This window comes from Hyla sarda, chromosome 6, assembly GCF_029499605.1.
Source record: "Hyla sarda isolate aHylSar1 chromosome 6, aHylSar1.hap1, whole genome shotgun sequence".
In the NCBI taxonomy this organism is placed as follows: Eukaryota; Metazoa; Chordata; class Amphibia; order Anura; family Hylidae; genus Hyla; species Hyla sarda.
Window position 1 is genome coordinate 55,964,812 of NC_079194.1, and position 14,884 is coordinate 55,979,695.

Sequence of the window (14,884 nt, forward strand, 5' to 3'; positions counted from 1 at the left end):
CCCACCGACGAACCCGACCCAGTCCCCCCAACCGGACCCGACACCCCAGCACCCCCCCCAGCCTGCTGCACCCCCCCAGCCCCCCAAACAGGTACCGGAGACACCTGGGAACCCCCCGCCCCCAGACCACTCCCCCGCAGTAAAGCATGCAAGCCATTAAAAAACAATTGTAAATCGCCCAGACTGGAGACAGTGGTAGACTCACCCGACCTCACCGGCTCGGAACCAGCGGCCGTAACTCCAGAAGAAGGGCGACTCCAGACATCACGGGTGACAGACACATCTTCCAAGGAAAGGACCGGGGGGACCCCGTCCGACGACTCCACAGCAGCAGAATTCGCCCCACCAGCGGCTTGGACGGGCAGTGGTGGCGACCGAACCCCGCTGACGCCAACACCCGCTACAACCCCGGAGGGGAGCAGGGGACAAGACAGCGGGTCCAGGGTCTCTGTAGATTCTCCAGCCAGCAGCAGCAGATCATCCTCACTGACCTCACTGAGAGCAGCCTCGATCTCATCTCCTCCCAGAAGCACCGCCCCCCTGCCGGCAGCAGCAGCAGGGGACACCGCAGAACCAGCCCTCCTGCTCCCCCTGGAAGAGAAAGCAGAGGGCGCAACATGAATCACGGCCCGGGTAGCAACTAGGCCTGTAGGAGACTGCCCCACCGACGGAGGGGCAGAGGAAACAGCAGCTCCGGATCTCCGCCGGGCCCGCCCTCCAGAGCGGGCCGCACCACGCGCCGGTCCCTCACCGAAGCCCTGGGGCGCGCCGACAGCACGCCCCGCACCGCTCCTCACAACAGGCCGACCGAGGGGTGCCTGACCGGACCGCCCCCCGCCCGACGCTCCGGACCCACGGCAGGAAGCGGCCGGAGAAGGACTCACCCGTCGGCGCCTGGGAATAGGGGAAGCTGCAGGTGACAGGCGCTCCGGCGGGCGAGAGCGCCGGCCGCTAGAACGGGGCCCGGACTCCCCCGCCGAAAGCACCGGAGAGGCGGTGAGGGATGGGAGCGCGTCCTCCAGCCACTGGGAGCCGCACCGGAGGACCTCATCCCGCACGCGCCGCAGAATCGCCTCCATGTCTGCCATGGCACAGGTAGGGACACTTCTTCAGCCACGCAGATTGTGGCCCCCGTACAAATGCCCTCTCCTATATACCCTCCTTAACTCCTCCCTACTCCCTCACTAAAAGCCCGCGCTTCCCTAGCTCCCTCCTCTAAACTCCTCACATTTAACCCCTACCTTCCCGCATAATACCCCTGTCATGGGGCCCCTCCGTTCCCATTCTGTCCCCTCCAGGGCTTTCTGTACGACCATTGTATGTTGAAACCATTGTATGTTGAGACCAGAACTCTATGGAAACCTGGTAATTGGTTCTGAAGCCCCAAAATGTCATCCAAAAATAGGAAAAAGTCAGGATTAAAGAAAAATAAGTAGATAATTGATACAGATGAAGCAAGTCCTTACATATAAAAGTAAGAAAGATCTGCTGGGAGCTGTAAATCACTGTCTATGTCAGTGTTTCCCAACCAGGGTGCCTCCAGCTGTTGCAAAACTACAACTCCCAGCATGCCCGGACAGCCATTGGCTGTCCAGGCATGCTGGGAGTTGTAGTTTTGCAACAGCTGAAGGCTCCCTGGTTGGGAAACAATGGTTTATGTAGAGGACAGAAGCTTCTTCAGGGTCCTATACAGTACACACAGTGTCCCAAATGGAGCCGCCCTTACTTGGTGTCCAAAAGGAGCAGCTAATCCTGGCACAGGTAAGGAGTAGTACAGAACTTGTAGTTCCTCCCTGTACTGTAGGGGGCGCTACCAGACACCAGTCAGTGCATATGCTTCAGTAATACAGGTGATTTATCAGTGAATGCCCATTCTGATTGGTCAGTTCCTCCAGTTGTGACACGTTTCACAGATCTGGACTGTCCGTACATTGTATGTTGAGTCTGGTTTCAAGTTACAATGGTCCAGAAAAGACCATTGTATGTTGAAACTATTGTATGTTGAGGCCATTGTAAGTTGAGGGATCACTGTACACATAAGGGGGAGATTTATGAAGAAAAGTTGCTGAGTTGCTCATAGCAACCAATCAGATCGGTACTTTCATTTTGAAAGAAGCAATCTGACTGGTTGCTATGGGCAACTGGTCAACTTTTCCTCTACACAGGTTTTGATAAATTTCCCCCACAGCACATACAGGGCACATTCTAATATACAGTAACCCCCCGACCTATGATGGCCCCGACATACGATCATTTAAACATACGATGGCCTCTCAGAGGCCATCGCATGTTGAAGGCAGCATCAACATATGATGCTTTTGTATGTCGGGGCCATCGCATAAACGGCTATCCGGCAGCGCAGACTGCTTCAGCTGCCACCGGATAGCCGTTCACGGTGCCCCGTGTGGTCCGCTGACGATCACTTACCTGTCCTCGGGGCTCCGGCGCGTCCTCTTCGGGATCCCCTGCATCGTCGGCACTCTCCATCGTCGTTATCACGTCGCCGCGCACGCTGTCCCGTCATCCAATAGGAGCGGCGTGCGTAGCGACGTGATGGCGGCGACGGAGAGCGCGGATGCCGGGGAAGCAGAGGCCTTGCCGGAGCATCGGGGACAGCGATGGAAGGCGACATCCCGGGCAGCGGTGACGAGCGGTGACGGTCCGGAGCGGCGGGGACAGGTGAGTACAACTTCCTCTACCAGTGGTCTTCAACCTGCGGACCTCCAGATGTTGCAAAACTACAACTCCCAGCATGCCCGGACAGCTTTGGCTGTCCGGGCATGCTGGGTGTTGTAGTTTTGCAACATCTGGAGGTCCGCAGGTTGTAGACCACTGTCCTATACTTTACATTGCACGGATCCCTCAACATACGATGGTTTCAACAAACGATGGTCCATTTGGAATGGATTACCATCGTATGTTGAGGGACCACTGTACATACAATTTATGCACACATATAAACATGTTACACACATACATATAAACATGTTACACACATACATATAAACATGTTACACACACACATATAAACATGTTACACACATACACACCTAAAACATCAAGCGATGGAATAAGTAGTGATGGCGGCTGAGCCTTTTTTCCGCATGTCTTCTCAGGATTAATGACTGTGTGTATTTGCGTCTGACATTTCCCTTCGATTTCACTAGAGATTCCTTAGACAAATAACGCCGCATGGCGCCGTTTTCAGCCAGGTGTTTTAAGGCAGTGACACTTGGGCTAATATGTTGTTTTTCCTGTTAATTTATCACATATATCAGTATTTTAGCAATCGTTTTCTCGTAGCTCTACGGCCTTCGGAATATCCGGGACGGCAAATGAATAGAGGTCAGCGTCGTGCGCAAGTGAATTACCTCTAAGTGACTGCTAAAGTAACGCGTATTATTTTAGCTCCTGCATAAAGTTCACATCAAGTAATGCCCACAGAGAAATTGTTCTCACACAGCAAGTGCCACGTAGCGACTTCTGCCAACAAAACAATTTGTAAGTGCGCTATTGTGCCAACACAGTAGTCGCCACATAACGCAGTCGTGCCACGGTAGAACAGATTGTTCCCATATTTTACGTATACCTACTAATGCATTGTTCCCGGGCCATAATAGTAACACATGGCAGTGTAAAGTAATGCCACAAAAGTCCTTCTCATGCATTGGTGTCAAATTGATGTCTACGCCAGTGTTTCCCAACCAGGGTGCCTCCAGCTGTTGCAAATTTACAACTTCCACCATATTCAGACAGCCTTTGGGGTGGGATTGTGAGGATGCCTCTGTAGTAAAGCTATAAAGGAAGCCTGCAGGTTATCACAATCCAGTCCCTGATGAAGAAAAGAGTATTTTTCAAAACCAGTAGGGCTGTTTTAGCTCCATTACAAACCAGCCCAACCAGTGAGCCTCAGCTGTTGCAAAACTACAATTCCCAGAATGTCCGGACAGCCAAAGGCCCCATGCCTAGATATAGATGTTCCAGAGACGAGCCAGTGTTTCCCAACCAGAGTGCTTTTACAAAACTACAACTTCCAGCATGCCCGAACAACCTTTGGCCTATGTAATAATGCCCATCTAATGCCGAAACGTAATGCTACTATAGTATATAACAGTAAGTGTAATTGTCTATACAGACTGTTGAGACCCAATTAGCTCCTAGCAGGCTATAACTACCCCTCCCCCATACTACAATAAATAATTAAATAATAACTGACACAACAACAATTCAACTATTTTATGGGTGGGGATCGGCCACAGCTTTATTTATAAAATTACTTATATACATAACAATTTAACTGTAACAAAGACACCAATTGGCTTCTTGCCAACCCGAGAGGTGCTGCCACGCCGTCCTGTGTGGAGGTCTACCCCGGGTTGACCCCGCTTTCACCGTCTTCTTACCGCCAAGCTGTGACTTGCAAGAAACAGAGATACAAAAAAGGGAGGTAGGGCAAAACTCCGGGTCCTGGGCAGATTGAGGGGGGAAGGGAGGTACCACAGCTATAAATACCCAGGGGAGGGCCCCTGAAAGCCCGGGAAACTATTAAACCCCTGATTGGTGCACTCCTTCCCCCCCCCCCCCCCCCACCCATGGGACATACCACTATAGTTACCAACAAGTTTTACAGGCGGGGGAGGGGGCTAAAAACCTTGCCTGTATATTTCTTAACCCCTTAACTGCTCACCAGTCAGGGGGCAAGCTAGTTATGCACAGCTTGCCCCTCCAGTCATGTGGTTCCATATAGACGTGCCAGAAAGCAAACACTTTCTTGTACCGTTTCTTTCTCACTCAATCGTTTCAGTTTTGGCCTTTGCACCGATGTCTACAGAGGTCGCACCTTCAGAGGTTCTCATGTCTTCTTCTACATAACATCAGCTTTAGGCCATGGAAGACATTAGGACCTACCTTGAGGGTAGGACATAGAAGACCCAGATGGTGAACCGCAGAGCCGAGGCTTCCGACAAATGAAAGCATCCCTGGGAAAGATTATAGAGAGGAAATCCTTCTACTAGCTGAACTAATACATGACACTGACACGGTCTACTGCAGTGGTCTCCAAACTGTGGACCTCCAGTACTTGCAAAACTACAACTCCCAGCATGCTCAGACAGCTGTTGGCTGTCCCGGCATGCTGGGGGTTGTAGTTTTGCAACAGCTGAAGGGGCCACAGTTTGGAGACCACTGATCTATTGCATACTCAAACTACGCACTAGTCAAACTATGTTCACATGGTGGAATTTCCGCAATTTGGTTCAGCAAAGCTTGCCAAACAGGATTGGCGCAGAATTTTGGCAGCTTTTCTGTGTTCTGCAACAGAATTTCCGAGCTAATTTTTTTTCCGCCAGATCTTGCTCAGAAATTCTGCTATGTGAACATGGCCTTCAAACTAATTGGTGCCAGAAAGTTAAACAGAAAATTTTAAATTACTTGGAATTTAAAAATCTTAACCCTTCCAGTACTAATCAACTGCTGTATGTCCCAGAGGAAGTTGTGTAGTTCTTGTCTGTCTGATCCCAGTGCTCTCTGCTGACATCTTTGACCATGTCAGTAACTGTACTGAGCAGGAGAGGTTTGCCATAGGGATTTGCTTGTACTCTGGACAGTTCCGTACATGGACAGAGGTGTCAGCAGAGAGCACTGTGGTCAGACTGAAAAGAACTCCAGAAAGAAATACAACTTCCTGTGGAGCATACAGCAGCTGATAAGTAATGGAAACATTAAGATTTTTAAATAGAAGTCATTTACTGTTTAACATTCTTGCACCAGTTGATTAGAATTTTTTTTTCCTTTGGAGTACCCCTTTAACAGTGATTCTTCCAGAGACACAGCTGATGATCTCATGGGCTCAAACAGAAGATGTAAAGGCTTTTTATATTCCAATTGTCAGAAAAAAATCATTTTAGTATGTTTGGTGCTAAAGCCAATATGGGTCTGTGGTAATGGGGGGGGGGGGGGGGGTGATGAGGGCAGATGTTGTTACCCTAGGGGCAGATGAAATTAACCCCTTGTATTCATGACGTCAGGGCATGGTTTATCCTTGATACCACCTGAAGGTATACCGGCGGATCCTGGGCTAGGCACGGGGGCAATAATGACTCAGATGCCAAGTTACAGATAACGGTAGATTTACTGAGGGTAGACAGATGGTAAAGTCTATACAGTCCAGCCAGGGCCACGGAGGGGACCAGTGACTCAGAAACCTTATGGGCTTGCTGGGACTTGTAGTAGGACTAGACATTTTAATGCAGGCCACACTGACTTGACAGTTGCTGACAGGGACTGACTTGACTGATGACTGACTGTAGCTTACTTGCAATTGACTGTGGCTGCAGACTGGACTTGAGGCCTCCAAGGACTCTGGAGACTCTCTAGGACTCAACTTTTCCTCAGCAAAGACTTTAAAGAAAAGAGAGAGAAGCTCCACCCAGGACTTATATGGGGGAGACTAGCAGGGAGCCCATAGGTCACCACTGGGATCACCTGGTCACTGGTACCTCCTGGGTAACAATCACATGACAAGTCACATGGTAAACAGTCTAAAAGTGACAATGTTTCTGAACACATTACATGGTATAATACATTAGAAACATATTTACATGGGGGAGGGGGGGGGCACAAATGCAAGGGGCCCAGGGGACACTGTAGGGAGGCTGCCTGATGGGCAGCAAGGGTACGGGGCAACACCTCCCATACTGGGCCACCACAGGTCATTTTGTAAAATTGTTTATCAAGGGTGTTTTCACATGTACAGTATTCAACGCATGTTTGATGCACAGGATTTGATGCTGCAGATTTTATACTGCAGAGTTCAATGTAAACAAAATGACTGAACACAGCTTCAAATCCTACGCATCAAATATGCGCTGGATCCTGAATGTGTGAATAGACCCTAAGGGTAGGTTCACATGTAGCGCATCCACAGTGTATTGGAGCAATCCGCCACTACGAGCAGACACAGAGGGAGCTGTGAGTTGTGCGCATGCATGTGCAGTGTACTCACAGACATCCCGGTCGCTCCCTCTGCTAGGCCGAGAGCGGCCACGATGTCTGTGATAGTGTTGCTCGCAAATATTCGCAATTCGAATATTATTCGCGAATATCGCATATTCGCGAATTCGCGAATTTCGCGAATATAGCGCTATATATTCGTAATTACGAATATTCGTTTTATTTTTTTATTTTTTTTTCACAGTACACATCACAGTGATCATCCCTCTCTGCTTCCAGCTTGTGTGGTGTAAAGAAGGCTCTAATATTACTGTGTGAGACTGGTGCGCGAAAATTCGCATATGCGAAAATTAGCACATGCAAAATTTCGCATATGCGAATTTGCGCGTATGCTAATTTTGTATATGCTAATATTCACATATGTTAATTTTCGCATACGCGAATGTTCGCATATGCGAAAATAAAACGAGAATATAACGAATATGCGAATATTCGCGAATATATGACGAATATTCGTCCATATATTCGCAAATATTCGCGAATTCGAATATGGCCTATGCCGCTCAACACTAGTCTGTGAGTACACTACGCATGAGCGCAGGCGGCTCGCAGCTCCCGCTGTGTCTCATAGCGGTGTATTGCTGCTACAAGCAGACAAATCAGGACACAGGGCCAAAAAAGGGGCAGTCAGTAGCGCATCCACAGCGTCAAATATACTGTGGATGCACTACGTGTGCCCCTACCTTAAAGAGGTTTTTCCCGCCAATCATGTCGATAAGGGATACATGTTTGACTGCTGAAGCCCCAAGAATCACTAGAATGGAAGTCTCAAGAACCCTGGGGGAGATTTATTAAAACCTGTGTAGAGGACGAGTGGTGCAGTTGCCCATAGCAACCAATCAGATCGCTTCTTTCATTTTTCGGAATCCTTTTTAAAAATAAAAGACGCAATCTGGTTGGTTGCTATGGGCATCTGCACCACTCGTCCTCTACACAGGTTTTGATAGATCTCTCAGTATTTTCTTTGTCACCAACATAACCTCATTGAGAAGCATAAATGAAGCGGTGGTGGAACACACGTGCTGCAGCCTCATCCGAATTCTATTGAAGTTACGGAAATCCTTTTGCAAAAAACTGCTAAATGTAGCAGCTTCCAAATGCATGCTGTGGCGTGTTACCGCTTACCTGTTAAAGCAGTGGCTGCCAAACTGTAGACCTCCAGCTGTTGCAAAACTACAACTGTCAGCATGCCCGGACAGCCAACGGCTGTCCGGGCATGCTGGGAGTTGTAGTTTTGCAACAGCTGGATGTCCACAGTTTGGAGACCACTGCATTAGAATATCTAGCTTAATCGTGAAGGCACAATTCATATACTTTGTTGTCAGATAGCGTTGCTATGTAAATGGCGCACAATGTTGCAATGCACCACATTAATATTGTAGCATGCCAGCCAATCATTTATCAGCTGCGTCTCATTATATAAATATATATATATATATATATATATATATATATATATATATATATATACATATATACAGTATATATATATATATATATATATATATATATATATATATATATATATATATATATCCTGGGATCAAATTTAAAGGAGTGTTCTAAGATTAAGCAGGAGAAATTGCATTAAATAACATGGTAAACAAAGACTATTTGGGACCACTGGAGGGCCACCATATTTGTTCAGGTGAGTACAGACTCACCTGACAAATATGGCAGCTGGCCAGGGTCCCCACTGGTCTTCGCTTGCCATGCTACTGTCTTATGCCATACATGAGGCAAGTGGTCAGATGGATATGCAGGTAACTCCCGTCTGTGACGGACCACCATCAGTATTGGAGAAGCAAAGGATTTATCTGGTTATTATATTATTATTATTATTTTTGGTTATTTTATGGCAGGTCCTTCATTGGTCATTATTTATTCTTCAATCTTGGCAAACCACATTGATGTGTAACAAAGCAGGGTAGGCCGAGAGGAGCTTTGTTCTTTTCTCGTTCCCCCTTTCGATTGCAGTGTCGCTAATGTTGACTGACTTAAAGGGGTACTCCGGTGGAAAACAAATTTTTTTTTTTTTAAGTAAACTGGTGCCAGAAAGTTAAACAGATTCGTAAATTACTTCTATTAAAAAATCTTAATCCTTCCAGTACTTATCAGCTGCTGTATACTACAGAGGAAGTTCTTTTCTTTTTAAATTTCTTTTCAGTATGACCACAGTGCTCTCTGCTGACACCTCTGTTCATGTCGGGAACTGTCCAGAGTAGGAGCAAATCCCCATAGAAAACTTCTCCTGCTCTTGACGGTTCCTGAGACAGACAGAGGTGTCAGCAGAGAGCACTGTGGTCAGACAGAAAAGAAATTCAAAATGAAAAGAACTTCCTCTGTAGTATACAGCAGCTTATAAGTACTGGAAGGATTACGATTTTAAAATAGAAGTCATTTACAAATCTGTTCAACTTTCTACCAACAGTTGATTTAAAAAAAAAAAAAAATTCCACCGGAGTACCCCTTTAACCTATTCCATGAATGTTTTGTGTCTTTGTCTGTGCGTTATTACTCATTCCTTATGTTTTCTTTTGATTTACAGGAAGAATCTTCGATGTTCTTCCAGTTTGGGCCCTCCATTGAACAACAGGCTTCTGTAATGCTGAACATCATGGAGGAATATGACTGGTACATTTTCTCCATCGTCACTACCTACTTCCCCGGATACCAAGACTTTGAGAATAAGGTGCGGAGCACCATCGAAAATAGCTTTGTGGGTTGGGAACTAGAAGAAGTCATACATCTGGATATGTCCTTAGATGACAATGACTCTAAGATTCAAAACCAACTTAAGAAGCTCCAAAGTCCTGTCATCCTGCTGTATTGCACAAAAGAAGAAGCCACTTATATATTTGAAGTGGCCCATTCGGTTGGATTGACGGGTTATGGCTACACATGGATTGTACCCAGCCTCGTGGCTGGTGACACCGACACTGTGCCCGCTGAGTTCCCTACTGGACTCATCTCTGTGTCCTACGACGAGTGGGACTATGACCTTCCTGCTCGAGTGAGAGACGGGATTGCTATAATCACCACCGCAGCTTCTACCATGTTGTCCGAGCACAAATCCATTCCACAGTCCAAGAGCAGCTGCTTCAACATTCAAGAAAGTAGACACGATGACGCCCATGTGTTGAACAGGTAAGATGGAGAATGCCATGTTTTGGAGAACATGATGTCAGCCATACATGGAGCATTGGTGGAATCCAAATAGCTTCGGAGTCATCCAGGAAACAATTCACCGTTCTAGTAATAGTCATTGTCGTAGGTGCTGGAATATACAAGTGCAACCCTGTCCAATGCATGGATCCACCATAAGTTGTATGGTGCTTCCACATACTGTATGTAAGCCATCTTGATATATCTACAAATATTATAGCAGGTCTGTCTGTTCAATATGGTGCCCTATGGAAGGACAATTCTTCTATAGGACAGTGGGTTCTTCAAAGAAAAAGACAGAGTGAAGTTTGTTGTGTGCATTTTACTCGCTGTAAGGCAATGTTTTCCAACCAGTGAGCCTCCAGCTGTTGCATAACTACAACTCCCAGTATGCCCGGACAGCCGAAGGCTGTCCGGGCATACTGGGATTGTAGTTTTGCAACAGTCAGAGGATCACATGTTAAGAAATATTGCTCTGTGACACTGATTTGTGATGTAGCAAAAACAGTCCAACTGGTTTTGAAAAATACTCTTTCCTTCATCAGGGAATGGACTATGATAGTTTGCAGGCTTCCTTTATAAGTTTACCAGAGTGGTATTCTCAGAATTGCCCCCGCTTTAGTTAACCAATATAGTCATAAGCCAGTTCATGTGTATCCACCAAAATTGTACTAAGACTAAAGGTTATGTGCAGGAGGTGGAAAGTGCAATAGGTAATGTGAAGGTAGGAGAAGGTTAAAACAACAACATATTAATATCAAGTACTTATGTATAAAAAAAAGAGGTGAATACTAAGATTCCAAAAGTGAAAAATAAAATTTTACAAATCCTGAATGATTGGGTCAGGTGGCTATCCGCTATCTGCTTGATGTCCTCCAAATGTGTTTTGAGGGTAAGTTCACATGTGCCGTATTTTGCTGCTGCGTATTTTCCTACCAATTGAAGTTAATGGTAGCAAAATTAACTGCATATTTTGCTACCTATTGACTTTAATGGGTAAGAAAATACACAGCAGCAAATACGCAGCAAAATACGTCACGTGGGACCCTACCCTTAGAGGATCCAAGACAGTGGATAGTACCTTCCCCATAGCAAGTTTCCACAATTCCCATAATTCTGACACCCATAGCAGGTTTAGGCTCGGACATTATTCTTGCTGAAAATGTACAACTCAAAGATCTATAAAGGAAAATCTAGAACACAATGTTTCCAAGAAATCTCATTACGCATTGTACCAAAGGGGTCATTTATGGTATCCATTGTGGATGCAGAAAATGTATGTGTGGGCCGTAGAAAAAGACCATTATTCGAGACTATAAGGGAACAATTTTTGTAATATTTAAAAAAGAGGGGCTGTGCAGGTCACCCGCAAAGCATACAAAAGCATAAAAGAGTCTTGAAATGGGCTGAATTTTTGGGATTGGATTGAAGAAAAGACATTAAATAAAGGAATAAAAAAAACATATCCAGGGCTGAGACCAAATGGATTTTTAACATAAATAATATCAATGTTCATGTTGGATTTAGTATTCACCTAATACAGTGTAATCTCTATATATCCATTCATCTTCTTATCTTTCTGTCTGTCTATATCGATCTATCTATATCATATCTACCTATCTATATCATATCTAGCTATCTAGCTATCCATTTTCTATCTATCTGTCTCATATCTATCTATTTCCTGTCTATCTATCTATCTCATATCTATCTATCTATTTTCTATCTATCTATCTCATATCTATCTATATCATATCTATCTATTCTTCTGTTGCTATCTATCTATCTATATATCTCATATCTATCTATCTATCTATCTATCTTATATCTATTGATCTCATATCTATCTATCTATCTTATATCTATCTATTTCCTGTCTAACTATCTATCTATCTATCCATTTTCTATCTATCTATCTCATATCTATCTATCTATCTATCTATCTATCTATCTATCGGTCAGGCCCAAGGCCTGATTATTAAAATCCTATATGTGTATTAATATTGTAACTGTGTAATGTCTTATCCAAGACATGGGTGAGAGGTCATTCAGACTGTGTTTTGTGTATTGCCTTTTATTGGGGGGTCTGGCTGTTTGTTTACATCTCCTTTGAAGTCAAAGGCTCTAATTGAAGTCATGCACTCTGGTCCCATCATAGAATCAAACAGATAAGGGGTCAGGAAGAGAGATGCCCTACCTGGTGGGATCAGAGGGGAGGGGGGAATGGAGTTTCCCTCCAAAGAAAGCAGATATGATATTAAAACAATGCTAGACTAAAAGTTGGTTGTTAAAGGCTGTGCAACAAGCTGACAAGACCATCCTAAGAACAGCTGGAACTCGCTCTCATCGACTGCTATATCATCATGCTGTAAGAACTTCATCTTTTGTTTTCTGAACTTGCCTTGCCAAACTCTTTCATATTTTTGTAACTGTATGTCATTTGTTTATTTTTATGCATAGCACTGTGATGCCTTTTATCAGATTAAATGTTTAATTAATCAGCTCTGGTCTTTGATCTCTAAATATATGAGCTCACCTTTCTGAAGGCAGCTCTGGTAAAACACATTTATCTAAGGGTTAATTTGGTGACTTGCTGGTACTAGTAGTGGATACCCAGTGGTCTGGCGGCTTTAACCCTTGCACCATCACACTCTCTCTAGCCATTTTGGCCGCAATTTTTCCCAAAAATTGTTCTTGTAATGTGACCTGTAGGTTACCTGTGGACCCCGGAGGAGGGAAAGTGACCCCACTGGGCTGCTACCCCCCAGCCCCAGGTTATACTGCTAGTGAGAAGAGAGGCAGGACAGGGGACATAACTTACCCTCACAGCTGCTGTGCTCCTGGGAGGCCTGTCAGCTCTCGGCCTCCGTCCACTTCCTGTGCTGGGGGCGGAGCCATGAATCAGATACCTTCATCCCGCTACTGCCTGTCTCCCTAATGATACCGGAGCAGGAGCAGTGCAGGGATTGTAAAAAAAAAAATAGCGCTTGTCTGAGTGGGGATCGGGACAACTGTCCTGGATCCTCACCAGCTGTACCTCTCTCTCAAGGGGGCCCTTGGCCAGTGCCTGAGAGCCCATGTGTAGTGTCGGGCCCCTGTGCAGCTGGACATCAGGTCGGTGCCCTTACAAACCAACACAGAGACCATCATCTGGTGTCGTGCACGTCCCGGAGTCAAGAATAGGGACTACCAGGCCCTGCTGGAAACTATGCAACTAGTAGATCTGTCACTCAGTGAAGCTACTGTTGTTCGTAACTTGACGTCGGAGTCATTATTGCCCCTGTGCCTAGCTCAGGATCAAGCGGAATACCTTTGGGTGGTATTGAGGATAAACCATGCCCTGGCATCACGAATACAAGGGGTTAATGCCATCTGCCCCTAGGGTAATTCCATCTGCCCTGCATCACACCCTCTACCACATCATGTCTATCTATCTATCTCATATCTATCTATTTTATATCTATCTATCTCATATCTATCTATCTATCTCATATTTATCTATCTCATATCTATCTATCTCATATCTATCTATCTATCTATCTATCTATCTATCTCATATCTATCTATCTCATATCTATCTATCTCATATCTATCTATCTCATATCTATCTATCTATCTCATATAGATGTGTTATAGCAGTAGGAGTTGCTCTTGGCATGTGTGTATGCCCATGATAATACAGTGTATTCATTTGATAATTTATGGGCACTTCTATAGCACTTATTGCTCAGGAGTAATGGGGTGTAAGAATATACAGTTCCCTCCATGTGATATATTGAGGCCATTTTGCCGGGACGAGTTATGTTTTCATCTATTCCTTTTATTAGCTTTCGTCTATTTTATAGGGTAATGGATGTAAAAATAGTTGTAATAAAATATCCTTTTAAGGATTAATGTTTTTTTAAGGCTATTTAGTTACATATCATTAAGAGATGATGACTTTACATTGGACTCATAAGTCATATAGTAGAATACAAATTCTGCTCCATTTTGGGCAAAATCCACAGCTCAGGTTTTATACATGCCGCTCTGTAAAAGAGGCCTACAAGCTGTCAGGGTCCATTCCCTGCTGAAAGAGAGTATTCACCGAAATGATTCTGACCTTTCCATCTCTCTTGGCCAAAAGGCCTCTGTTTTTGGAATTTCACAAGCTGCTTTTGAGCATTTATTGCACTTAGCCTTGCCTTGATCCTGTTCATGTCACAGTATATTACCTCCCTCAGACCTTACTCCAGAGGTGATAGACCTATTCCAATCGTGACTTATATCACTCAGAAATATCTATGCCTCTGAACACTTACTTCACCGAGGGGAGACGATTTTAGTCCTGCTCCCCTCGTGCCGGCAAGGCCTTATCTCCTACTTTCGTTCCACCAATTCCTTTCCTTAATGCTCACGGTCTCTTCAGCTGTGGATCTTCCTGGAAGTTCTTTTTGTACCATAGATCAGCAAGAACTCAATGTTTTCAAAAAGGTAGGTACATTTATTATAAAACATAACAATACATCTGACGCGTTTTGGAGTTGCCTCCTTCCTCAGGGACTAATATAAAAAAGACTATCCACCTATTTCTACTCTCAACGAATCTCCCTCCCAGATATGACATAATAAAATCACATCTACTATAAAATAAGATTTAAATAAAAATATATTCATAACCTAAAATTATACTCATTCTAACATTTCATTTAAACCTTTCGGCACCAGT

The 14,884-nt window shown here is 44.9% G+C and overlaps 1 protein-coding gene across 6 annotated transcripts in view; it reads left to right on the forward strand.

Moving 5' to 3' along the window:
- Nucleotides 1-14,884, forward strand: part of GRIN2B (glutamate ionotropic receptor NMDA type subunit 2B) — a 544,413-nt gene that overhangs the window by 336,718 nt on the left and 192,811 nt on the right. For 5 of the 6 annotated variants that reach the window (XM_056523793.1, XM_056523792.1, XM_056523791.1 and 2 more), the window contains one exon: nucleotides 9,560-10,158. In XM_056523793.1, the coding sequence (XP_056379768.1) occupies nucleotides 9,560-10,158 (599 nt within the window). Of the gene's footprint in view, nucleotides 1-6,434; nucleotides 6,531-9,559; nucleotides 10,159-14,884 lie in introns of those variants that run through there. The other variant, XM_056523794.1, reaches the window with a different exon arrangement.